The sequence below is a fragment of the Ovis aries genome, chromosome 2, assembly GCF_016772045.2.
Source record: "Ovis aries strain OAR_USU_Benz2616 breed Rambouillet chromosome 2, ARS-UI_Ramb_v3.0, whole genome shotgun sequence".
Classification (NCBI taxonomy): Eukaryota; Metazoa; Chordata; class Mammalia; order Artiodactyla; family Bovidae; genus Ovis; species Ovis aries.
This window is the reverse complement of record NC_056055.1, coordinates 144,613,062-144,639,557: the sequence shown is the minus strand read 5'-3', so window position 1 is coordinate 144,639,557 and position 26,496 is coordinate 144,613,062. Positions and strand designations below refer to the sequence as shown.

The following is a 26,496-nucleotide window of genomic DNA, read 5'->3' as shown; positions in this document are numbered from 1 at the left end:
TAATGAAAAGAACATCTTTTTTGGGTGTTAGTTCTAAAGGGTCTTGTAGGTCTTCATAAAACCGTTCAACTTCAGTTTCTTCAGCATTACTGGTTGGGGCATAGACTTGGATAACTGTGATATTGAATGGTTTGCCTTGGAGATGAACAGAGATCATTCTGTCATTTTTGAACTTGCATTGTAAAGTAAAATAAAGTAAAAATTAAAATTAAAAAAATATATTTTTAAAAGAAAGATTTTTTTCGGTATCATCATTTACTGAATTTACTTTGCTTTATACTAAGTACTACTCTCATACCAAAAATATACAACATCATATGATTTCAAAAATACAAGTTTTTAACAAAAACAGCAAGTCAGGAGAAATATCAATTAAGAGGAGCACATGAAGTCAGACTAGGCAGGCAGCAGCTAAAAATTTGGGGAAGAATAGGAGGAACCACACTTCATGGAAAATATTTCTATAGTCACAGACATAAGAATGAGAAAATACTAAGAATTGTCATCTTCTAATTTGAAATACATGAGCAACATAATTTTGCTGTTCATAGTACCTGAATACAGATGAATATCTACAAAAGTACACGGCATATAAAGGATTAATTTTCATATGGCTACAGAGTCAGACACAACTGAAATGTCTTAGCAGCAGCAGCAACAGCAGCCGAGTTAAATGAATTATGTATTTCTTAGGCTCCATTATGACATGTGAAACTGAAGTTTTTTGAATTATAAAAAATACTTAACTCAATCCATGCTTATAATAATTATCCTTTGATTTGTATGAAATAATTTTTGAAAATAAAAAATACAAACACAGGAGGAGTCCCCTAGTGGCTCGGTAGTAGAAAGTACGCCTGCACGTGCAGGAGACCCGGGTTTGCTCCCTGGCTTGGGTGGATCCCTTGAAGAAAGGAACGGCTACCCACTCCAGTGTTCTTGCCTGGAGACTCCCACGGACAGAGAGGCGCCTGGCAGGCTATGGTTCATGGAGTCACAAAAGAGTTGGACACAACTTAGCGACTAAACAACAATATGTTTGTGAGTGCATGCATGTGTGAGTATGTGTACGTGTGTGTGGAGATAAAGAGTGATAAAAGGCTGTTCATAGGAACACGTGAAGCAACTTCTTCAGGCATTGTGGAGTGTGAAAGTGCTATCCGGGTGGAAACTGCAACCAGCTGCTGCTCAGAAGCTGTCATCAGTCAGTATTTTGGGACTCTTCCAAACCTAACTCGCTGGGCAGCGCAAAGCAATGGGTGTTCTGTTTATGTCATAATTCTTAAAGGTTGGGAAAGTAGCAATTAGTGGGAAAACTTTATAGCTTATGTTTGTACTGGAAGAAGTCCAGTTGAGTATCTTGTCTAGATAGCAGTTACTTCCTAAATATTTGAAAGCTCCGTCTTGGTAGAGATTGTTGCTAGGACCCAAGATTATCAGTAAAATGATAAAAACATCTGCTCTATTCCCTACAAATTGTGTGTATGTGTGTGCTCAGTTGCTCAGTTGTGTCTGACTCCTCGTGACCCCATGGACTGTAGACCGCCAGGCTCCTCTGTCCATGGGATTTTCCAGGCAAGAATACTGGACTGGGTTGCCATTTCCTCTTCCGAGGGATCTTCCCAACCCAGGGATCAAACCTACATCTTCGGTGTCTCCTGCATTGGCAGAAGAATTCTTTACCACTGAGCCACCTGGGAAGCCCATTCCCTATAAATTAGTCCAACTAATTTCATCTATCTAATATAGCCTTGTCAGAGGATACACCACTGGTTTAGTAATAATTTTCAAAATTTCCTGACAGCACATAAATGCCATAACTGTTTATCGAGAGACAAGAAAATATATAGCTTATTTATAAAAGGGGAAAGCACTATCTTTCGATAAAAAACACTACGGATGCCAGGACATTTTGCAGTTTGCAGGTGGGAAATAACAGAAGGTGTTGAATATTTTTACTCGCAGTACAGATAGGAAAAGTATTTGAATTCTCCTACCTGAACAGAAACCTCTCATCTGATGCAAGGAGGCTGAAAACTAAAGAAAAGAATGCTTAAACATCTTTAAAATTTCTATTTTGTAATCAACCTCGACTCATGAAATGTGTTCCTATACCTTAAAGAGAAACTCTAGCTCAGAGGTCTTCGGCGGCTTGGACTACGGCTCGCTCGCTCTGTGTGCTCTTGCTGGGTAATAGGTTTGCTCTCTTCCCTCCACTGTATGCTGCACACAGTGCTTCTTGGGCTGGTTAGCCTGGCCACAGGCACCAGCTGCTTCATCTTTTCTCTTTGTTCTGCTGCAAGTAGAAACCCAAAGGACCCAATTACTGCAGATGCCTCCTTTCTCTAACAGCAACACTAGTGCCGAGATGTTGGATTGTTATTAAGAATGGAATTTATTTTGTTTCTAAAATGAATCCTTTAAAGTTGAGGGTGCATTTGCCTTGGAAAATAAGTCATTTTGTTCTACAGCTATGAAAACAATAAAATAAAAAGGAAGCTAAGTTCTAAATGGGCTTTTCTTTTTATTAAATAATATAAGTCTGAATAATTTTATTCTATATTATTTTAGTTATACTAAGTAATATCATCTCCTTAACTTTGCAAATTGAAGGTCTGATTCTATTATATCATCACCTGTAAAGATCCTTATTCTACTTAATGATGATTCAGAAGCCACAATAGGAAAAGAATTTCTAAGGTACTACCTTATTAACTAAGGTAAAGGCTATTAGCTACACATTATCAGCTTAGATGAAAAATTTTTAATTTCATTTTTTTGTATTTAACCCTTTTATAAAGTCTATCTATGTGTATTCTGAATTACTCTTAATCTCACTTACAGCTAAACTCAATGCATAGATTTTTAACTTAGAAAATGGAAGGAGACATGAATACATTTATTTTGCATGATTTAAAGCCTTATACTTAGGAAGTCTCTGACTAGCATAATGATTAAAAACATGGGCAACAGGGTTTGAAAGCTTGTGTTCACTTTCTACCACTTAAAACTAGTGTGAGCTATTTAAGTGTCTATCGGCAGATGAATGAATAGAGATGTAGTATATGTACACACACACACATATACACTCAGATACTACTCAGGCAAAAAAGAAAGAAATTCTGCCATCTCCAACAATGTGGATGGACCAAGAGAACATTATGATTAGTGAAGTAAGTCAGACAAATACTGTGTCATGACTGATAAGTAGAATCTAAAAAATAAAACAAACTAGTGAATATAACAAAAAAGAAACAAACTCACGGATATAGAGAACAAACTAGTGGCTACAGTGGAGAGGGAGTAAGGTAGGAGGGATAGGATAAGGGAAGGAGATTAAGAGATACAAACTATTATGTATAAGATAGATGGGCTATAAGGATGTATTGTATAGCATAGGCAAATATAGCCATGGCTTCATATTAGTAATAACTTTAAATGGAGTATAATCTATACAAATATTGAGTCACTAAGTTGTACACCTGAAAGTAATATAATGTTATAAATCAACTATGCATGAGTGGGTGCTAAGTCGCTTTAGTTATGTCCAACTCTGAGACTCCATGGACTGTAACCCTCCAGGCTCCTCTGTCCATGGGATTCTCCAGACGAGAATACTGGAGTGGGTTGCCATGCCCCCCTCCAGGGGATCTTCCCAACCCAGGAATCAGACTCGTGTCTCTTCTGTCTCCTGCACTGGCAGGTGGGTTCTTTACCCCTAGGACCACCTGAGAAGCCCATATAGATCATACTTCATTAAAAAAAAAAAAAACCCAGTGTGACCTGTTAATGATGCCAATCACTCTGTGTCTCAATATCCTCATATGTGAAATTTATATAGGTTAATGATGATAATATATGCAAAACTATATGCAATTTGACTCCGAGTAAATGCTCCCTACATGTTAGCTCACACTGTTGTTTGGAGGGGAAACATCACATGCTTTAGTTGCTTCTACAGGGCTATGTGACCTGCTGGTTGATCTGATGTTATAAAACATAACAAATACCCACACAAAACGGACCTGAACAAAGACCTGACTGTGACATTGCACTTACAAAAAGACTTTCACTGATTAAAAAAGTACACACTCAGATGGTCTGGAAGTGAATGGAGATCTCAGATTTCTTAAAACTAGTGTAATTGAGTTCTTGCTGCTGCTACTAAGTCGCTTCAGTTGTGTCCGACTCTGTGCAACCCTATAGACGGCAGCCCACCAGGCTCCCCCGTCCCTGGGATTCTCCAGGCAAGAACATTGGAGAGGGTTGCCATTTCCTTCTCCAGTGCATGAAAGTGAAAAGTGAAAGTGAAGTCGCTCAGTTGTGTCCAACTCTTTGCGACCCCATGGACTGCAGCCTACCAGGTTCCTCCGTCCATGGGATTTTCCAGGCAAGAGTACTGGAGTGAGGTGCCATTGCCTTAAATCATGACAATTTGGCACTCTTCTTAAATGTCTATATAGCCAGGTTTTCTTTCTTCTTTTTTTTTTTTTAATCTATGGATCTAGAATCATGTTTTAAATTTTTAAAAATAGTCCTCAAATTCAGCTCAGATCTTGACTTCATAACAGATTTTCATGAAATATCATTATTTTATTACAACACCAGAATTCTATCTTAACCACAAAAAATTTCAACATAGGCACAACTGGGAATATTTAATGTGATTGTGCTTAGTTGCTCAGTCATTTCTGACTCTTTGCAACCCCATGGACTGTAGCCCACCATTATGTGCTTATAATTTTGTTATGCAAAGTGTCAGGGAGATTTGGAATTAACAGAAAGTAATGGTCAAATATACATAAATATATCATTCCTGAAAAATAAGCAATATGTGTATGCTTGGTTAACTTAAAGGGAACAAAAACTGTTAGGCTATCAAAATAGTCAGTAGTAAAGCAGTTGATAAACATATGTTCTCTCATACCACAATCCTACAGTATTTAAACAAACATGCGACCTCAAATGAGACATTTCACAAGACAAGAAATAACAGAGTTGGAAATTGTGCTCCTCAGCATAATTAAAGGATTACCAGTTACTGTCAGCCCCAACAATTTTTTGTAACACTTAATTGCTTGATGCCACAACTAGAGAATGGGCTTCCCAGGTGGCTCAGTGGTAAAGAATCCACCTGCCAATGCAGGAGATGCAGGAGGTGTGGGCTCAGTCCCTGGGTTGGGAAGATCCCCTGGAGTAGGAAATGGCAACCCAGTCCAGTATTATTCACTGGGAAATCCCATGGACAGAGGAGCCTGGTGGGCTATAGCCTGTAGGTCACAAAGAGTCAGATAGGACCGATCATGCATACTAAAGAATGCCTTCTGTGTCCAGGAACACTTGTAGACATAGATCCTTCACTGTGCTCCCAATGGACAGTGGGGCATGCAGTGATTTGAGCACTGTGTTCTTAGCACTGTGCTTTTTATACTGTGGGGGATGGAGAAGGCAATTAAGCACCATTCTTGTCTCTAAAGAATTTGTACTTTGATAGCAAAGGCAAGCTTATGGACAGTCCAGACCATACATGATATAAAGTAGTACTTAGATCAAGTTACATGTAGGTTGCAGTCATGCATTTACATAGATCAAGGTTGGAACGTGAAATGACTTTCAGTGAACCTACTAGCCTTTAGCCTATGCAAAATGAGGAAGTAGGTAAGAGTTACCTTGGATAATTTTCCATGTTTCCTATGAACTTTCTTTCCATTGCTGGTGAAACAGATGTTTCCCTAGTCATACGAGGGTTGGGGGAGTTGCCTACTCCCTACTTTCCACATGATCTGATACAGGAAAACTCCCAACAGTGTGTTCCTGACTGAATCTTCCACTACCTTTGTCTGGGATTTCAAAACCAAATGGCACCTGGAAGGAATAATACCTTCACTCCCCCCCCCGCCCCCCCGCCCTTAATTCTCAGTGGAGTGAGTAAAAGATAACTTGATATTCCATCTATAAAAGCCCACCCTTCCTGTGGGACATGATTGATCAATGTTAAGTGGTGCGGTTTTGAGTAGAGATTCCAGAAGGATTGTAGAAGGGGAAGAGGAAAGACTCTAAAGCAGTAAAATCACTTCTATGCATGTTTCACCAAATGATCTCATTATCCTACTTCCACTAAGTAGAATCAAGGAGTCACTTTTTTTTGGTCACTTTTAAAAATTGAAATACAGTTGACATATGATATTATGTGAGTTTTAGGTGCACTAAATAGTGATTTGACATCTACATACATTATGAAATGATCATCAGAACAACTCTAGTAACAATTTGTCCCCATACAAAGTATTGCAATATTATAGATATTCCTTGTGTTGTATATTACATACACATGACTTATTTATCATACAACTGGAAATTTGTATCTCAATTTCTTTGATCAATTTCACCCCTGCCCCTCCTCTCTGGCAACCACTCATTTGTTCTCTGTATCTATGAGTCTGTTTCCATTTTGTTCTGTTTAATCTTTTTCAGATTCCATATATTGATATAAGTAAGATAATACAGTATTTGTCTTCTTCCGTGTGACTTATTTCACTTTGAAATAATATTTGAGCATAATATCCTCAATATCCAACCATGATGCTGCAAATGGAAAGATTTTATTTTTTATGCCCGAGTAGTGTTTTATTGTATATACATACCATATATTATTTATTCATCTCTTGATGGACACTTAGGTTGCTTCAGTATCTTGGCTGTTGAAATCATGTTGTCAAGAACTTCACCGTATATACACATTTTCAAATTAGTGTTTTTGTTTTCTTTGGATAAATACCCAGAAGAGGAATTGCTGGATCTCAAGAAGTCATTCTTGACGCGCCCCTCTATCCCCCTGACTTCCCAATTGAATTGGTTAGCAAATCCTGTCAATCTTTTCTAAAAAGTGTCTTTTAGGAGTTCACCCACATCCTTTTCTCTTTTTCACTGCCTGTATAGTAGCTGAACTTTTAAGTTTCCTTGCGAGATTGTAAGCTCCACAAAAGCACAGATCCTTTCTGATTTCCTCCCATCCTTGTATCTCTGCTTTTGTGGCATAGTGTATCACTGACCCTTGAATAACACAGGAGTTGGGGGTTACTGAGCTGTTGGAAGCTCATATATAACATATACAATTCTGCATACTCTGTTTCTCCATATCTGCAGGTTCAACCAACTGAGGTTCATGTAGTACATATTTATTGAAAAGTATCTGTGTAAAAGTAGACTCCATATTTCAAATCCATGTTGTTCAAAGCTCAATTGTAATTATTTAATATATATTTGATAAACAAATAAACATATTAAAGCTGCACTAGACTTTAAACCTTTGTAAGATTTGGAGAGAAATGAAAGAAAAAAATAATTACAGGAAAGAATAAACATAAGCCAAAGGATAAAAGAAAGAATTAATATGGATTACTCATAGGTCAAAAATAAGATTGACTAGAGCTATGGGCTGATTTTGGGAAGTTAGTGGTAAATAACTTTCCAGAGATAGCTTGGGGTCAGATGATAAAGGCAACAGATTTTGCACTTGTTGAGAGAAGAGTAGAGTTTTTAAGCAGGATGGTGATAAATTGGAAGCAGAACTTAAATATGTGCTAGTTGAAGCAAAACCCCAATATTAATTCAAATGTGATATGATGAGGACATCGATTTGGAAATCAGCAGTAGAGATTACAAAGGAAATGAGAGAGAGAGAGAGAGAGAGAGAGAGAGAGAAATACTTAAAGAAAAAGGTAAGTGAATGGGTAAGTGGATATAACTTCCTTCATTACGTATTTTAATGAGTCTCTCTAGACCTGTCTTTACTCTGCAAAGGAATTTCCCCTAGATTTGTTTAATTTATAGTTATTTTCAATTATATCTATGTACTATAGAATATAAAATATGGAAAAACTGCTTAAACCAGTAATTCAGTTCCATCACTATTGACATTTTGGATTGCATAATTCTTTGTGGTAAGGGTTACCCTGCACATCGTGAGATGTTTAGCCACATTCCTGTCCTCTACCAACTAGATACCACTAGCATCAGCCTACCTAGTTGTGGCAACTAAAAACGTCTATAGACACTGCTAAGTGTCCACTGGGGTGGGGACAGAAGGGCATTTCCCCCATTGAAGAACCACTGCTCTAAAATATAGAGTCCTGAAAACCGCATAATATCATCTATGCAAATATTTACTATAACAAGCACATTTTCATTCCAGTTCAGAAAATGACACCTTTATTAAGGAAAATATATCTCCTGTTAAATGCAAATATAACTTTAAAAGAGATTTTTAGAATCTTCAAATGTACTTACATTGAGCTCTAAAACTATTCCAAGGCAATCAACCAGCAGTGACACAAGTGTGGCCACGGTAATGATAACCACAGTTATGATAATGTGGAAACCTGATGAAAGATTCCCACCAAAAAACACATTGGCAATTACCTGCCAAAGAGAAACAGATTATTTAGAGAGGGACTCTCAGAGCTGTGCAGGAGTTTTAAAAGAGAATTTTATATTATAGTAGTTGGGACTATATAAAATACAGTAAGGCAATCAATCAAATCTTAAGTCATATGAATGAATGTTATATCTTTTCCAAACTATTTACACACCGACACACACACACATCAATAACAAGTATTCTTTGTTGAACTATTAGACAGGCATTGGCTTACATTCCAGACTCAGAACATGGCATTCTACTGAGTGAACAAAAATATTTCTGAAGTGTAAGAGAGGCCTTGAGAAGTTACCTTATTCTTTTCCCTTGAGTCCAATAAGGTTACTATTAACACAAACTACAGATGCTATTTAGATTATCTGAAGGACATCTAAGGAAAAGAGTTAGCACAGTATCTTTTAATAATAATGCATGTTTAATATTCTTTACTAATAGGAAACTAACTTCATATAATCTAAATCCTATCTGATACAAGTTAAGTCTATTTTATCTTGCCTTTCCTTAACAAAAATGGAGAAGAGATGATTACCATTTTCCACTGATACTCAACAGTTACCACTCAACAGTTACCAAGTGTGTGTGCTAAGTCTCTTTAGTCATGTCTGACTCTTTGAGACCCCATGGACTGTAGCCCACCAGGCTCCTCTTTCCATGGGATTCTCCAGGCAAGGAAGCTAGAGTGGGTTGTCCTGCCCTCCTCCAGAGGATCTCCCTGACCTGAGGATCAAACCTGTGTCTCTTACATCTCCTGCATTGGCATGCAAGTTCTTTACCACTAGCACCATCTGGTAAGCCCAGTTACCTATTTAACATCTATTTAATATGTCCTACACTGTATTATGCTAAGAGAAAATGTCTAGGAGATGATTCCTACTCTTAGGAATTAACATTCTAATTAGAGAGATTCAAACAATCCAATGAAACAAATAGTCATCAATTTTTGACAAGATAGAAAAGATCAAATACAATTTAGAACTAGACAGTGCCACCCAAGATGGACAGGTCATGGTGGAGAGGTCTGACAGAATGTGGTCCACTGGAGAAGGGAATGGCAAACCACTTCAGTATTCTTGCCTTGAGAACCCCATGAACAGTATGAAAAGGCAAAAGATAGGACACTGAAAGATGAACTCCCCAGGTCAGTAGGTGCCCAATATGCTACTGGAGATCAGTGGAGAAATAACTCAGAAAGAATGAAGGGATGGAGCCAAAGCAAAAACAACACCCAGTTGTGGATGTGACTGGTGATAGAAGCAAGGTCCAATGCTGTAAAGAGCAATACTGCATAGGAAGCTGAAATGTTAGGTCCATGAATCAAGGCAAATTGGAAGTGGTCAAACAGGAGATGGCAAGACTGAATGTCAACATTCTAGGAATCAGCGAACTAAGATGGACTGGAATGGGTGAATTTAACTCAGATGACCATTATATCTACTACTGTGAGCAGGAATCCCTTAGAAGAAATGGAGTAGCCATCATAGTCAACAGAAGAGTCTGAAATGCAGTACTTGGATGCAATTTCAAAAACGACAGAATGATCTCTGTTTGTTTCCAAGGCAAACCATTCAATATCATGGTAATCAAAGTCTATGCCCTGACCAGTAATGCTGAAGAAGCTGAAGTTGAACAGTTCTATGAAGACCTACAAGACCTTTTAGAACTAAAACCCCCAAAAGATGCCCTTTTCATTATAGGGGACTGGAATGCAAAAGTAGGAAAACAAGAAATACCTGGAGTAACAGGTACATTTGGCCTTAGAGCACAGAATGAAGTAGGGCAAAGGCTAATAGAGTTTTGCCAAGAGAATGCACTGGTCATAGCAAACACCCTCTTCCAACAACACTTGAGAAGACTCTACATATGCACATCACCAGATGGTCAACACCGAAATCAGATTGATTATATTCTTTGCAGGCAAAGATGGAGAAGCTCTATAGAGTCAGCAAAAACAAGGCCAGGAGCTGACTATGGCTCAGATCATGAACTTCTTATTGCCAAATTCAGACTTAAATTGAAGAAAGTGGGCAAAACCACTAGACCATTCAGTTCAGTTCAGTTCAGTTCAGTTCAGTCACTCAGTTGTGTCTGATTCTTTGTAACCCCATGAATCGCAGCACGCCAGGCCTCCCTGTCCATCACTAACTCCCAGAGTTCACTCAGATTCACGTCCATCGAGTCAGTGATGCCATCCAGCCATCTCATCCTCCATCGTCCCCTTCTCCTCCTGCCCCCAATCCCTCCCAGCATCAGAGTCTTTTCCAATAAGTCAACTTTGTGCATGAGGTGGCCAAAGTACTGGAGTTTCAGCTTTAGCGTCATTCCTTCCAAAGAAATCCCAGGGCTGATCTTCAGAAAGGACTGGTTGGATCTCCTTGCAGTCCAAGGGACTCTCAAGAGTCTTCTCCAACACCACAGTTCAAAAGCATCAATTCTTCGGCGCTCAGCCTTCTTCACAGTCCAACTCTCACATCCATTCATGACCACAGGAAAAACCATAACCTTGACTAGATGGAACTTAGTCGGCAAAGTAATGTCTCTGCTTTTGAATATGCTATCTAGGTTGGTCATAACTTTTCATCCAAGGAGTAAGAGTCTTTTAATTTCATGACTGCAATCACCATCTGCAATGATTTTGGAGCCAAAAAAAAAAGAAGTTTGACACTATTTCCACTGTTTCCCCATCTATTTCCCATGAAGTGATGGGACTGGATGCCAAGATCTTCGTTTTCTGAATGTTGAGCTTTAAGCCAACTTTTTCTCTCTCCACTTTCACTTTCATCAAGAGGTTTTTTAGTTGCTCTTCACTTTCTGCCATTCAGGTATGACCTAAATCAAATCCCTTATGATTATACAGTGGAAGTGAGAAATAGATTTAAGGGTCTAGATCTGATAGAGTGCCTGATGAACTATAGAATGAGGTTCGTGACATTATACAGGAGACAGGGATCAAGATCATCCTCAAGAAAAAGAAATGCAAAAAAGCAAAATGGCTGTCTGAGGAGGCCTTACAAATAGCTGTGAAAAAGAAAACAAGCAAAAAGCAAAGGAAAAAGGAAAGATATACCCATTTGAATGCAGAGTTCCAAAGAATAACAAGGAGAAAAAAAAAAAAGCCTTCCTCAGTGATCAATGCAAAGAAATAGAGGAAAACAATAGAATAGGAAAGGCGAGAGATCTCTTCAAGGAATTTAGAGATACCAAGGGAACATTTCATGCAAAGATGGGCTCAATAAAGGACCGAAATGGTATGGACCTAACAGAAGCAGAAGATATTAAGAACAGGTGGCAAGAATACATAAAGGAACTATACAAAAAAGATCTTCACTACCCAGATAAACACGATGGTGTGAAAATACACCTAGAGCCAGATATCTGAAATTTGAAATCAAGTGGGCCTTAGGAAGCATCGCTACGAACAAAGCTAGTGGAGGTGATGGAATTCCACTCGAGCTGTTTCAAATCCTAAAAGATGATGCTGTGAAAGTGCTGCACTCAATATGCCAGCAAATTTGGAAAACTCAGCAGTGGCCACAGGACTGGAAAAGGTCAGTTTTCATCCCAATCCCAAAGACAGGCAATGCCAAAGAATGCTCAAACTACTACACAATTGCACTCATCTCACATGCTAGTAAAGTAATGCTCAAAATTCTCCAAGGCAGGCTTCAGCAGTTTGTGAACTGTGAACTTCCTGATGTTCAAGCTGGTTTTAGAAAAGGCAGAGGAACCAGAGATCAAATTGCCAACATCCGCTGGATCATGGAAAAAGCAAGAGAGTTCCAGCAAAACATCTATTTCTGCTTTATTGACTATGCCAAAGCCTTTGACTGTGTGGATCACAATAAACTGTGGAAAACTCTTCAAGAGATGGGAATACCAGACCACCTAACCTGCCTCTTGAGAAATCTGTATGCAGGTCAAGAAGCAACGTTTAGAACTGGACATGGAACAACAGACTGGTTCTAAAGAGGAAAAGGAGTACGTCAAGGCTGTTTATTGTCACCCTGCTCATTTAACTTATATGCAGAGTACGTCATGAGAAACGCTGGGCTGGAAGAAGAACAAGCTGGAATCAAGATTGCCGGGAGAAATCTCAATAACCTCAGATATGCAGATGACACCACATTTATGGCAGAAAGCAAAGAGGAACTAAAGAGCCTCTTGATGAAAGTGAAAGAGAAGAGTGAAAAAGTTGGCTTAACATTCAGAAAACTAAGATTATGGCATCCGGTCCCATCACTTCATGGGAAACAGATTGGGAAGCAGGGGAAACAGTGGCTGACATTATTTTTGGGGGGCTCCAAAATCACTGCAGATGGTGACTGCAGCCATGAATTAAAAGACGCTTACTCCTTGGAAGGAAAGTTATGATCAACCTAGACAGCATATTCAAAGGCAGAGACATTACTTTGTCAACAAAGGTCCATCTAGTCAAGGCTCTGGTTTTTCCTGTGGTCATATATGGATGTGAGAGTCAGACTATAAAGAAATCTGAGTGCAGAAGAATTGATGCTTTGAACTGTGGTGTTGGAGAAGACTCTTGAGTCCCTTGGACTGCAAGGAGATCCAACCAGTCCATCCTAAAGGAAATCAGTCCTGGGTGTTCATTGGAAGGACTGATGTTGAAGCTGAAACTCCAATATTTTGGCCTCCTGATGCGAAGAGCTGACTCATTTGAAAAGATCCTGATGTTGGGAAAGATTGAAGGCAGGAGGAGAAAGGGACGACAGAGGATAAAATGGCTGGATGGCATCACTGACTCGATGGATGTGAGTCTGAGTGAACTCCGGGAGTTGGTGATGGACAGGGAGGCCTGGCGTGCTGCGATTCATGGTGTTGCAAAGAGTCGGACACAACTGAGTGACTGAACTGAACTGAACTGAATCACTGGGCTTCCCTGATAGCTCAATTGGTAAAGAATCTGCCCACAATGCAGGAGACCCTGTTTGATTCCTTGGCTGGGACTATCTGCTGGAGAAGGGATAGGCTACCCACTTCAGTATTCTTGGACTTCCCTTATGGCTCAGCTGGTAAAGAATCTGCTCACAGTGCAGGAGACCTGGGTTCAATCTCTGGGTTGGGAAGATCCCCTGGAGAAGGGAAAGGCTACCCACTCCAGTATTCTGGCCTGGAGAAGTCCATGGACTCTGTAGTCCATGGGGTCACAAAGAGTTGGACATGACTGAGCGACTTTCACCTTCACTAATCATTTTTACTCATTTTGGTTTTTTGGTAATTGGTAATGTCCTTCCAAATATTTTCTTATTCCGAGTGCATTCTTAATGATGAAGTTTACTCAGTGGGGCAAACTGGTGCAGATATTTATTAGGGGGTAGACTGGTTTTGTGGCACCCTTGGACATAGCCAACTACTTTCCCTGTGAGTAGAAATCATTTTGATATATTAATGCCAATCGTGTATTTGTGTGTGTGCATGTGTGTGTGTGTGCAAAGAAAGGAGAGAAAGAAAAAGGAAGTGAATGGGTGAGGAATATACAAAGTTCCTCTGCTTACTATTTGCTACCATGGCAGAGACCTTGATTTAGTTCTGTCTTCCTGTCATGGCAGCTAAAGGAAACACAAGTCTTAAGTCCTGAAGACACAAGCTGTGCAGGTGGAGTGACTCAGAAGTCCACGAGCAGCTCACCAGAAACCACATGAGAATAAACCATCTGTCACTGCTGATCTAGAGATCAGATGTGAACCTAAAGTATTGGGTGGAAACTAAAATAAAACCATTTCCTGCATCCAACAATAGTTAGCTCTTTGATTTCAAATTATTCTAGTTCAATCTACTGTTCCCTGTACTCAAGGAGGTGAGCTGGCCTGTGGGTTATATATTTGTAAGTGAGGACAAATGCTAACTGTAAGGGACATACACAGTGCTGACCATGTCTTCATTCCTTTTCCCTGTGCTGTTCCTTACCCAGAATCAGCGTAAGGCAAGCACTGGTCTGCCTCTAGAAGCCTGCCCATTAGGTCGTGTATTTGAAGCTTTGCAGGCATTTCACTTCACACATTAGATCCATTGACAGTGTACTGTGTAAACAATCTCTAGGAATAGATCCTAAGACTAAGCCTTTTCACTGTGATTCCTGAAAGAACCACTATGAAACAGGATCATGTTTTTCTGCTAAATGGTACAGTGGATTTTTAGCTTACTGTATAAGGGATTCCTGACAAAGCCACATTATCCAACTTTCTGCAAAAGGAATTAGTTCTCTTTTACCTAATATTCCTCTACGAATCCAGGCAGATGATATAATATAACTTGGAGATGACTTTATGAATTAAATATATCAATATAGATATAGATAAAATTCATAATAAACATATTTAGAAACTTATGCATAAATAAATGTTTATTTTATAGTTCAGTTCAGTTCAGTCACTGTCGTGTCCAACTCTTTGCAACCCCGTGAAGTGCAGCACACCAGGCCTCCCTGTCCATCACCAACTCCCAGAGTTCACTCAGATTCACATCCATCGAGTCAGTGATGCCATCCAGCCATCTCATCCTCTGTCGTCCCCTTCTCCTCCTGCCCCCAATCCCTCCCAGCATCAGAGTCTTTTCCAATGAGTCAACTCTTTGCATGAGGTGGCCAAAGTACTGGAGTTTCAGCTTTAGCATCAGTCCTTCCAAAGAAATGCCAGGGCTGATCTTCTTCAGAATGGACTGGCTGGATCTCCTTGCCATCCAAGGGACTCAAGAGTCTTCTCCAACATCACAGTTCAAAAGCATCAATTCTTTGGCGCTCAGACTTCTTCACAGTCCAACTCTCACATCCATACATGACTACTGGAAAAACCATAGCCTTGACTAGATGGAACTTAGTCGGCAAAGTAATGTCTCTGCTTTTGATATGCTATCTAGGTTGATCATAACTTTCCTTCCAAGGAGTAAGCGTCTTTTAATTTCATGACTGCAGTCACCATCTGCAGTGATTTTGGAGCCAAAAAAAGAGTCTGACAAGGTTTCCACTGTTTCCCCATCTATTTCCCATGAAGTGATGGGACTGGATGCCAAGATCTTCGTTTTCTGAATGTTGAGCTTTAAGCCAACTTTTTCACTCTCCTCTTTCACTTTCATCAAGAGGCTTTTGAGTTCCTCTTTGCTTTCTGCCATGAGGGTGGTGTCATCTGCATATCTGAGGTGATTGATATTTCTCCCAGCAATCTTGATTCCAGCTTGTGTTTCTTCCAGTCCAGTGTTTCTCATGATGTACTCTGCATAGAAGTTAAATAAGCAGGGTGACAATAAACAGCCTTGACGTACTCCTTTTCCTCTTTGGAACCAGTCTGTTGTTCCATGTCCAGTTCTAAACGTTGCTTCTTGACCTGCATACAGATTTCTCAAGAGGCAGGTTAGGTGGTCTGGTATTCCCATCTCTTGAAGAATTTTCCACAGTTTATTGTGATCCACACAGTCAAAGGCTTTGGCATAGTCAATAAAGCAGAAATAGATGTTTTGCTGGAACTCTCTTGCTTTTCCATGATCCAGCGGATATCGGCAATTTGATCTCTGGTTCCTCTGCCTTTTCTAAAACCAGCTTGAATATCAGGAAGTTCACGGTTCACGAACTGCTGAAGCCTGCCTTGGAGAATTTTGAGCATTACTTTACTAGCATGTGAGATGAGCGCAATTGTGTGGTAGTTTGAGCATTCTTTGGCATTGCCTTTCTTTGGGATTGGGATGAAAACTGACCTTTTCCAGTCCTGTGGCCACTGCTGAGTTTTCCAAATTTGCTGGCATATTGAGTGCAGCACTTTCACAGCATCATCTTTCAGGATTTGAAAGAGCTCAACTGGAATTCCATCACCTCCACTAGCTTTGTTCGTAGTGATGCTTTCTAAGGACCACTTGACTTCACATTCCAGGATGTCTGGCTCTAGATGAGTGATCACACCGTCATGATTATCTGGGTCATGAAGATCTTTTTTGTACAGTTTTTCTGTATATTCTTGCCACCTCTTCTTAATATCTTCTGCTTCTGTTAGGTCCATACCATTTCTGTCCTTTATCGAGCCCATCTTTGCATGAAATAGTCCCTTGGTATCTCTAATTTTCTTGAAGATATCTCTAGTCTTTCCTATTCTATTGTTTTCCTCTATTTCTTTGCACTGATCGCTGAAGAAGGCTTTCTTATCTCTTCTTGCTATTCTTTGGAACTCTGCATTCAGATGCTTATATCTTTCCTTTTCTCCTTTGCTTTTTGCTTCTCTTCTTTTCACAGCTATTTGTAAGCTATTTTATATTTATATAAAATAAATATTTATAAACTTAGCAAATATATAAATAAAATTATCTCTAAAACTAATGGTTTAAAATAAATTTTAAGTTTTCATTGAAGATAAAATATTTTAGTCTTTTAAAAGATAATACAATTGATCATATCTGTCCTATGGTGCCTTTGATACATGTTGGCTTATAAAACATTTTAGCCAAAAGACAATTTTGTAAAACATGTTTTAAACCTTATTGCTTAATTTGTTTGTAAGAATGAGTAAAAGAAAATCTTGTTTTGACTCTATTAAAGGCTGACATTCATTTTGGAATGCAGTTGTATAAATATTTATACTTATACTAATATAAACTAAACCACCAAACATAATTTTCAACCAACTTTTGAAAAAAACAACTCGTAAACATTTGAATATGAATTATCTTTAAACTGCGTAAAAGAGAAAATTTCATGAATTATATTTCTTATCATGCACTTAGGAATTTGCAGAATCAAATGATTTATAAATTGTACTAAATTAATGTAGTAGAGAAATGACCTAGCTAAAGTGTTGAAAGAGACTGTGCTTACCTCTCTAGTCACAAAGCATTCAATCGGGTATGTCAAAATGACAGTGACTCCATAACAAAACCTTCCAAATGTTACCAAGTCATCATTTCTGCAATAATTTTCAAACAAGTCTCCTAGAGAACAATATAAAATAGATTTACTTAATAGATACTGGATATTTGAGATAAATACCTAATAAATGAGATATTGTATATTTATTATATAATTAAAGATACATAAACATCATTTAATGTAATTGATACAACAGACAACTAAGTCTAAATACAAATTTTGCATTCAAAAGCGACATAATTACTGCTGGGTATTAAAACTAGCACAAGCTCCACTTGAAAGTAAATTTATCACTAATGGCTTTTCTCTTATTCTCATTGTTTGTTTTTAGAAGATTAGCCTTAAATTTGTATCAACGTCTGAAAAATACTTTTATCCATTGTCTTCTTATAGCAGAATCAACTCCCTAAATTCTTGTGCACTGATTTTATAAACTTGCTTCTGGTCTTTGTTTCTAGTAAGTAAGTGACTTCATTACTAAAAAAAAAAAAAAAGTTTGTTAAAATAAACAAATTTCCTTTGAAATGTTATTCTTAGATCAAGGACAATCCTGAAAGGAACAGTACACTAGTACATGTAAGGAGCTGAATTTCCTGTATATCACTCTATAGAGTTTAATCACAAACTCAGGGCTACAGCAAGGAATTCCAAACACACTATCTTTCATGGTATCTGAGGAACCCAGGTATAAATGCACTGATTGAAAGTGGTGAAAATACAGTTAGTTCCCAGGCAAAGTATTATATTTAATTAGTTCCAAACTAAATGATGGACCATATATACCTTGAACCAATTCTTATTTAGAGACTATTTACTTAGACACATGTGAAGAAATACAGGATCTAATGAGAGCACAGATCATGTCAACAAAAAGTTTCCCAATATAGAAACAAATATTTGGGGCTGTTTATTTCCTAAATAAAATACTTACATTTTAAAATGTTTGTCACAGTTTTCAATTAAACTGAATAGAAAATTAGATAAAAGTCACATACTGCCACACTGTTCATATATAAAAAAATTAATAATAATCCTCTGTATACTTATTTTTCATTAAAAGACTAAATGATTTGCTTCTTCCCAAGACTTATTTAAGTGACTCTTTTCCCCTCCTTCCTTTTAACTGGAGTAAACGTACATTATTTTCTAGTGTCCCTTTTGGGCAGAAGGAGATTAAATCACAAAGCAAGAGTCGCAGTAGTGGTTGGTTCAAGGTTGACAGAAAAGATTCCAACACTCTAGGAAAAAGGACTCAAGCTCCCTGTTCTCTAACTTCCACTAAAATACGGGCCCTGCATCTTTTCAAAAGTCACTGGAAAATTCAAGCACAATGGAGAGTTCTCACTGGCTCACAAGCTGGAGTATGTGAAATGAAAGACAAAAGAAGCCTGCAGAAACAAGACTGGATTTGCCTAAGGCAAAATGGCCTAAAGAAACAACGTCAGCTTATTCTAGCTTGACTGTAAGTGTGTTTTAGGGAATTATAGCTAGAAAAGGAAAAAAATAAAAAAGACCAAAATCAACCTGTCAGCTTTGTTATGTAAAGACTTAATTATATCTGAACAATTACTACTGATAAAAAACACCAGGAAGGTGTGACTAAGAGAAAGGGTTTCTGTTTTAGAGAAAAGGCATTTTGAAGCCAAGATTCTGTGGAGATTGGAGCCTAAAGGCCATTTGTCTTTCAAACTGTGCAGCTTTAGTGATATATGGCAATGTTTTGAAATAATTTTTATCAAGACTTTCAAGGTCACTTCATTATTATACTCTAATGGCACACACAGGTATTATATTTTTGATAGCATTGGGATTATGGTATTAATCACTCTTTTTTGAAGTCATCTTTCTTTGTTTCTTGAGAACTCTCTCATAATCATAGTCACCTGTAACCTAAATTTAGAACAATGCACCATTCACCCAAGAGTACCTCAATGTCATCTGAAAAGTAAGCCAAGAAGAACTAGAGGCTAAGAGACAGCTATTAGTGGGTCATATGGGACCAAATGGGGTAGACAGCAAGACGCAATGAAGAGAAAATGGGACTGAAAGTCAGGAGCCGTGTTTCCACTTTGTCACCAGCCAGCTTGGGCAAGTTACTCTGCCTCTTTGTGTTCTAAGCAGGGGGTAAAACTAGTTATTCCACTTACCTTCCTAGGGTTGTCTGAAGGTCAAATGCAGTAATAGGCCTGCAGAAGCTGTGGAATGCATGAATCACGGCATTTAGCAGGCTGTCAGACTACCTAACCAGCACACTACATAGAGGAGTGAAGTAAGAGGCAAGGACGTAGAAGAGATGATCACTCAGTTGTTGGATGAACAGAAGAAAGAAGTGAATTCAGTGTCCTGGGGTGAGAGTGGAGGTGGGGAGGAAATGGGCTGGTTTTGTGGGAAAGGTGATATTTTGCATTTAAAGCAAGAGTAGAGCAACTAAGTAGAAATGTCCTTGGTTGTTGTATGAACAGAAGAAAAGAAGGAGAAGAGATAGGATTTGAAAGCAAAGTGGAAGCACTCAGAAGAAAAAAAATAGATGAAGGGTGTGAATGATGATATGGTTGAGCTCTTTTCTCTACGGGGAGTCCTCAGAACTGTTAAGTAATTCAGAGAGGTCCATGAGAATCAGAACCAAGAAGACTGTTAGCTTGATGAGTTGAGAGGATACTGTTGTCTTTGAAAGTGAAACTGCAGCAGACTAGTAGAGAGGAAAGCCAAAATTCATGTGCTTTGAAGTGAAACCATCAAAGGAGGGAGAATGGACTACAGAAAAAGCTTAGCAGTTTAAAAAGGGGAAGATTAGGAAAATTAGGAAAGGAAGGAAGGTAGAGGAGAGAATATGTTCTACTTTGAAGTAGAGCATGAGGTATAATAATACTTAAAATGACAAGTGATAGCACCACTCCAGATGAACACCAAAATATGTTAAGATAGAATTTCTCTTTTTACCTTGGGTGTAGCCAGTAAATGTCAGGTATCCACATGTGGCAAAGAGAATACTGATAAATACAGAAATCAAGGTAGACACATGGATGATGTGAGACCACTTAGCTACTGTAGGTTCTTCCAAAGAACTATAAACTAAGAAGCAGTTATGGTGGCAAATAAATGCTGCAATACAAGGGGGGGAAAAGCATTATTAAAGCAAATCACATAGTTCTCCTTTTCCCATGGAAAATTCAGAGACATATGCTACTTTGAAATACTAGTGAATTGAAGTTCAAATATACTAACTTACTAGAAATGCCAGAAATAATCTAACAGCTGTAGGGACGAGAAATTTCATTTGTATTAGGCTTATGTGATCTTTTCATGTCACTCTTGATATAAACCAGGCCTATCCAACTTTCTCTCCCACTTCCTAGTGGCCTTTCCAATCTTAAAGGAAATCTAAACAACACCATATTTTCAGCCCAGGGCTTCCTTTCCCATCTGGGATATAACAGAGTCACTCTAGACTCCTGGCCAATTCACAATACTTTGTGTGCAAGGAGGAAGTCTGTTAACACTTGCTAGATTTTCAAGTTAAGAAACAAGACTTTAATGAGTTTTCTGCATGAGGAAAAGACTTGTTAAAATTGAAGCAAATTTTAGTGATGAGTGAGAATGGTTTGCACCTAATTTTATGCTGGCACAAACTGGATCATACGCTGCTAATAGGATGTCTAAAACTTATGACATCTGCTTTCCAGACACAAATATGAGGCAAAGCACTTTTTCATGGTGCAGAAGACCCCACATTGAGAAAGGACCTTGGAAACCATGTACTCACCAAATGACATCACACCAACAGCCTGAATGGCATTGGGTTTTGCAAATATCCAGGCATCTTCTGTTTTTGGTCTAGAAGAGAATCAGTTAATTTGAAGAATTAAGGCATAAGCATACAAGAAAACAAGAAATGATGTCATGCTATAAGCTGAACATCTTTAAGTCAGAAATTTATAAGGCGTCCTCATTCATCTTTTTAAATTGTAAATAAATTCCCCAAGAATATTGATGTAATCTGTTAACCTTGCTCCTTGAAAATATATGCTGAATATACTTAGAAAGAATCTAGTTTCATATATTTAAAATAGATTACTTAATACTGTCACTTTATTTGCTTGTCAATTTAACAAGAAACATTTGTTATGTATATTTGAGATACTCAATGAGGAAGATAACATTAATATAGCAAAATTCTTCCTCAATTAATCAAGGCTGCCCTTCATTTCCTTCGAACTCATTCTTCCAGGCTCATCCTACCCAAAGGAAATTCACCGTTGGCACTACACTTTATCGAGAAAGGTGGACTGACCTAATATTAATTGAAAAGGTCCTTAATGATGTTCTAGGAATTATATTCTATGCTATCTCAACCTTCACAGTAACACTGAAGTACTCTTATCACCATTTAAAGTATTAGGAAAGTCAGGCTCTGGCTGATGACGCATCTGGCCAAGCTTCCACAGTCAGTAAAGAAGCTGCGCTTTGTCTCTTTGGTCTGTCCATCTCTTCTTTATTGAGCTGTCAGTCACTTCTAATTCCTACCTGTGTATTCACTCCTCAAGGAGGTTTTAGAAATATATGCACTCAAACCTACCTGAATAACCCTCTTCCCTGGTGTCATTAAAGTATCTGCCAACCTGTCTATAGTCACAGATTGGTCTCCCTGAAGAACAGTGAAGAGCACAGTCTCCAGTCTGTGTTGATCTTCTGGCTCTATCTACTTATTAGTGATCTTAGACAAAGCACTTAACCTTTCTGTGCTTTAGTTTTTTTGTTGTTTTGTTTTTCTTCAAATTTAGTTACTAATTTATTTGCCTGTGTCAGTGCTTAGTTGCAGCATGCGGGATCTTTCACTGTGTGCACCGGCCCTTTGCTGGGGTTCCTGAGCTCAGTAGTTGTGGTGCTTGGGCTCAGCCACTCTGCAGCATGTGGGATCTTAGCTCCTCGGCCAGGGATCGAACCCACATCCTCTGCATTGCAAGGTGGATTCTTAACCACTGGACTACCGGGGAAGTCCCTGTGCTTCAGTTTTGGTATCTATAAAATGTGGATAATAATAATAATGCCTAATTCACTGAGTTATTACACAAATTAAATGAGAAAAATATGTAAAATTTGGGAGAGAACCTAGCATACGGTAAGTATTCCATAAATGGTTAATAGTATTAGCTTATGTCTCAACATTGTTATTATTATATAGTGTCATTTAATAGAAAGTAGCAAAGGTCCAAAAGTATGGCCAGCTTCCCTGAAAAGGAAAGCCTTGAGTGAGACCCCCAAAATGCATAAAGACGAAAGAGGAGAAGAGGAAAGAAGGGTCCTAGAAAGTAGAAAGGCACCAGGTGTAAAACCAGCCATTTTGTAAGTCTGTGATTCATTCTCAACGTAGACACAAAACATGTCTCATTTGTTTGGTCAGAGTTAGTGTGATTTATGCATTATGTCACTGCCTTGCATATTTGAAATGAGCAGTTACAAACGCAGAAGAACTAAGTAGCATACAAGGGAGGCCTCCTGCTGTTACAAGGCTTGCTCAGACTCTCAGAGATTTTTGAGTGGGAGCTGCTGCCACCTGCTGCCTTCACTGCTCTTATTGCAGTGAACATCACCCATAGCAGCATACCTGTCAAATTCCCATGTTAATGTGGAAAAATATAAACTTGGCCCATAGTCCTTAAAAAAATTTTTTTTAGAAAAGGCAGCATTAATAATTATAGAAGCTTGAAGATTTTTAACTTTCTAATATTTTAAATGATCTACTTCTCCTGTTAGGGTTTTTGCGTATTAGTAATCTTACCATCGGAGAAGGCAATGGCACCCCACTCCAGTACTCTTGACTGGAAAATCCCATGGATGGAGGAGCCTGGTGGGCTGCAGTCCATGGGGTCGCTAAGAGTCAGACACGACTGAGTGACTTCACTTTCACTTTTCACTTTCATGCATAGGAGAAGGAAACGGCAACCCACTCCAGTGATCTTGCCTGGAGAATCCCAGGAACGGGGGAGCCTGGTGAGCTGCCGTCTATGGGGTTGCACAGAGTCGGACACAACTGAAGCGACTTAGCAGCAGCAATATTACCATCACGTCATGGGAAATAGATGGAGAAACAGTGGAAACAGTGTCAGGCTTTATTTTGGGGGGCTCCAAAATCACTGCAGATGGTGATTGCAGCCATGAAATTCAAAGATGCTTACTCCTTGGAAGGAAAGTTATGACCAACCTAGATAGCATATTCAAAAGCAGAGACATTACTTTGCCAACAAAGGTCCATCTAGTCAAGGCTATGGTTTTTCCAGTAGTCATGTATGGATGTGAGAGTTGGACTGTGAAGAAAGCTGAGCATTGAAGAATTGATGCTTTTGAACTGCAGTGTTTGGAGAAGACTCTTGAGAGTCCCTTGGACTGCAAGGAGATCCAGCCAGTCCATTCTAAAGGAGATCAGTCCTGGATGTTCATTGGAAGGACTGATGCTAAAGCTGAAACTCCAGTACTTTGGCGAAGAGTTGACTCATTGGAAAAGACTTTGATGCTGGGAGGGATTGAGGGCAGGAGGAGAAGGGGACGACAGAGGATGAGATGGCTGGATGGCATTACCGACTTGACGGACATGAGTTTGGGTGAACTCCGGGAATTGGTGATGGACAGGAAGGCCTGGCGTGCTGCAATTCATGGGGTAGCAAAGAGTCAGACATGACTGAGTGACTGAACTGAACTGAACTGACTGAATATTAATTTTTCCTTTCAGTACAGATTGTGGTGGTACCCTATTTTTTAACTCTTATATGAGTAATAAAAAAGTATGTTTTATTTTTCTTCCTTCATTTAAAACACTTTTCCTAGTCCATATGGTTCCTTGAAATTCCTAGATAAGATGGAGAAATAGTAACTACAATAATTTTGGATTCTGTGTTCATCTTAACAATGCTGATTTCATAAGAGGAAAAATACAAAAAACATGTTATATGTAGGGAAAAACATGTCCAAATCTAGAAAGAGTAGGAGACACTGAATATGGTTTTCCAATCTTTTATAAATTAGCCTGGGACTGAGTTACAGAAAAATGTGTGTTAGTTGCTCAGTCATATCTGACTCTTTGTGACACTATGGACTGTAGCCCACCAGGCTTCTCTGTCCATAGGATTCTCCAGGCAAGAATACTGGAGTGGACTGCCATCCCCTTCTCCAGAAGATCTTCCCGACCGAGGTACTGAACCCTGGTCTCCTGCACTGCAGGCAGACTCTTTACCGTTTGAGCCACAGGAAGTCCAGAAAAATGGTTCCACACACACACAAAAGAGAAAGTTTCTTGATATATTTTGTGATATCTTGATACCCAGTGTGTATAAGAATGTAAAGCATAGATGGCTCCAATTTTAGATGCTGAAAATGGAAGATGAAATATTATCAAATGCAATCAAGCAACGTGTAAGAGAAAGAATCATGCCTAAGAGGAGTTTTTCCAATAAGTGCAAGAGTAGTTCAGTAACAGAAAAATCTATTAGTATAATTCATCACATTAACAGATTAATGGATAATAAAAAGCTTATGACTGACCATTTCAAAACATGTAGAAAAGCCCACAATCTAGTATTTATTCTGACAAGTATATAAGCAAGCTGATATTAAAGCAGAACTCTCTTGACCTAATAAAGAATGTATACCAAAACCTATAGCAAATGACATATTTAAAAGTGAAAAGTTAGAAATATTACAATTAATGGCAGGCACTAGATGATGTTCACTATCACTGCCTCCAGAATATACTACTGGATTTCCTAACTTCTGCGATAAAATAACACATACTGATAAGATATGTAATCACTGGAAAGTGATAAATTATGCAGACACAATATAATTATGCTAACAGAAAATTCAGGGGAAACTACTGATAAGCAATTGCAATGAATAAAAACATTCAGCAATTTCACTGGACACAAGCTCCATACACAAAAAATCAATAGGATTGATGTACACAAATAAAAACTAGTTAAAATGTTTTTTTAAATAGCAATGATTAAGAAAACTAGAAAATATGCATAATATTAATAGTATGATATAATTTTATTGAAAGACAAACAAATGGAGAGATATGCCATATTAATGAATGGGAAGACTCAACTGACATCATGTAATATCAGTTCTCTCCAAACTAATATTTAATTTCAAAGAATAAAACATAATATTGGTGGAACAGAGATTGTTTTAAATCTATAAAAGCAAAAATCATAAAGATAAAAATTGATAAACCTGGTTAAATTAATAGAAGGTAAATATAAAATGCATAGGGGCTTCCCAGGTGGTAACGAATCTGCCTGCCAATGCAGGAGATGCAAGAGATGTGGGTTTGATCCCTGGGTCAGGAAGATCCAGTATTCTTGCCTAGAAAATCCCATGGACAGAGCAGTCTGACCGGCTACAGTTCGTGAAGCTGCAGAGAGTTGGACACGACTGAGGGACTGCGCACACATCCAGAACCTGCATAAAATGTACAGTAGAATAACCCATATTCAAAGTTAAAAAATAAAGAAAAGCTAAAAACTGAGAGATGAAATTTGTCTTGCATACAGCCAACAAAGGGTTATTATCCAGTGTACATTAAATGCTCCTGCATATCATAAAGAAAAATGTTCCAATGAAAATAGACAACTGTTAATTGATAGAAAAGGAATTGATAATGGCAACAAATATGCTATATGTTGCTCACCCTCCTTAATTATTAGAGAAACTCAAATGAAATACAGTTTAAAAAAATCATTTTACATCTAGTTCAATAATAGCAATATTAAGAAATTGCCAGGAAAGGAAAAGATACACTTATTACGGAAGGAACCAAAAATTGTAAACACTATGGAGATGAACTTGTCAATATCCAGTAGAGTTGAAGGCAATCAAAGCTTATAAGCAGACAATTTAAATTCTTAAAGCATCAGATTGTGTGCTATAGAGCAGTTAAAAAGAGTCACCTGGTGCTAATTTTATCAAAAAGGAAATATTGGGTTGGCCAAAAAGTTCATTCGGAGATTTCTGTAACATCAAATGGAAAAACGCGAACAAATGTTTTGGCCAGCCCAATATACTGAATACAATATTGAGGAGAAAATAGTGATTATGCTAGAGAATGTGCTAGATAATTTTTTTTTTTACCATCATGATTATTTATGTATATTTTACAAACATTCTAATCAAAAAGTAAATACTACTGCCAATACAGAAA

At 38.3% G+C, this 26,496-nt stretch overlaps 1 protein-coding gene and 1 long non-coding RNA gene across 6 annotated transcripts in view; one reads left to right on the top strand and one right to left on the bottom strand.

Moving 5' to 3' along the window:
• The window catches only part of SLC38A11 (solute carrier family 38 member 11), a 66,876-nt gene that overhangs the window by 6,140 nt on the left and 34,240 nt on the right, over positions 1-26,496 (bottom strand). For 3 of the 5 annotated variants that reach the window (XM_004004648.6, XM_042243792.2, XM_042243795.2), the window contains 4 exons: positions 21,064-21,134; positions 20,241-20,402; positions 17,250-17,362; positions 8,290-8,421 (listed from right to left, as the gene is read on the bottom strand). In XM_004004648.6, coding sequence (XP_004004697.1) covers positions 8,290-8,421; positions 17,250-17,362; positions 20,241-20,402; positions 21,064-21,134 — 478 coding nt within the window. Of the gene's footprint in view, positions 1-1,878; positions 2,038-8,289; positions 8,422-17,249; positions 17,363-20,240; positions 20,403-21,063; positions 21,135-26,496 lie in introns of those variants that run through there. The other 2 variants (XM_042243793.2, XM_042243794.2) reach the window with 2 other exon arrangements.
• LOC132659311 (uncharacterized) lies at positions 19,484-24,089 on the top strand. Its single transcript, XR_009599599.1, has 2 exons — positions 19,484-19,648; positions 23,228-24,089. It is a non-coding gene; the product is annotated as an uncharacterized LOC132659311 (long non-coding RNA).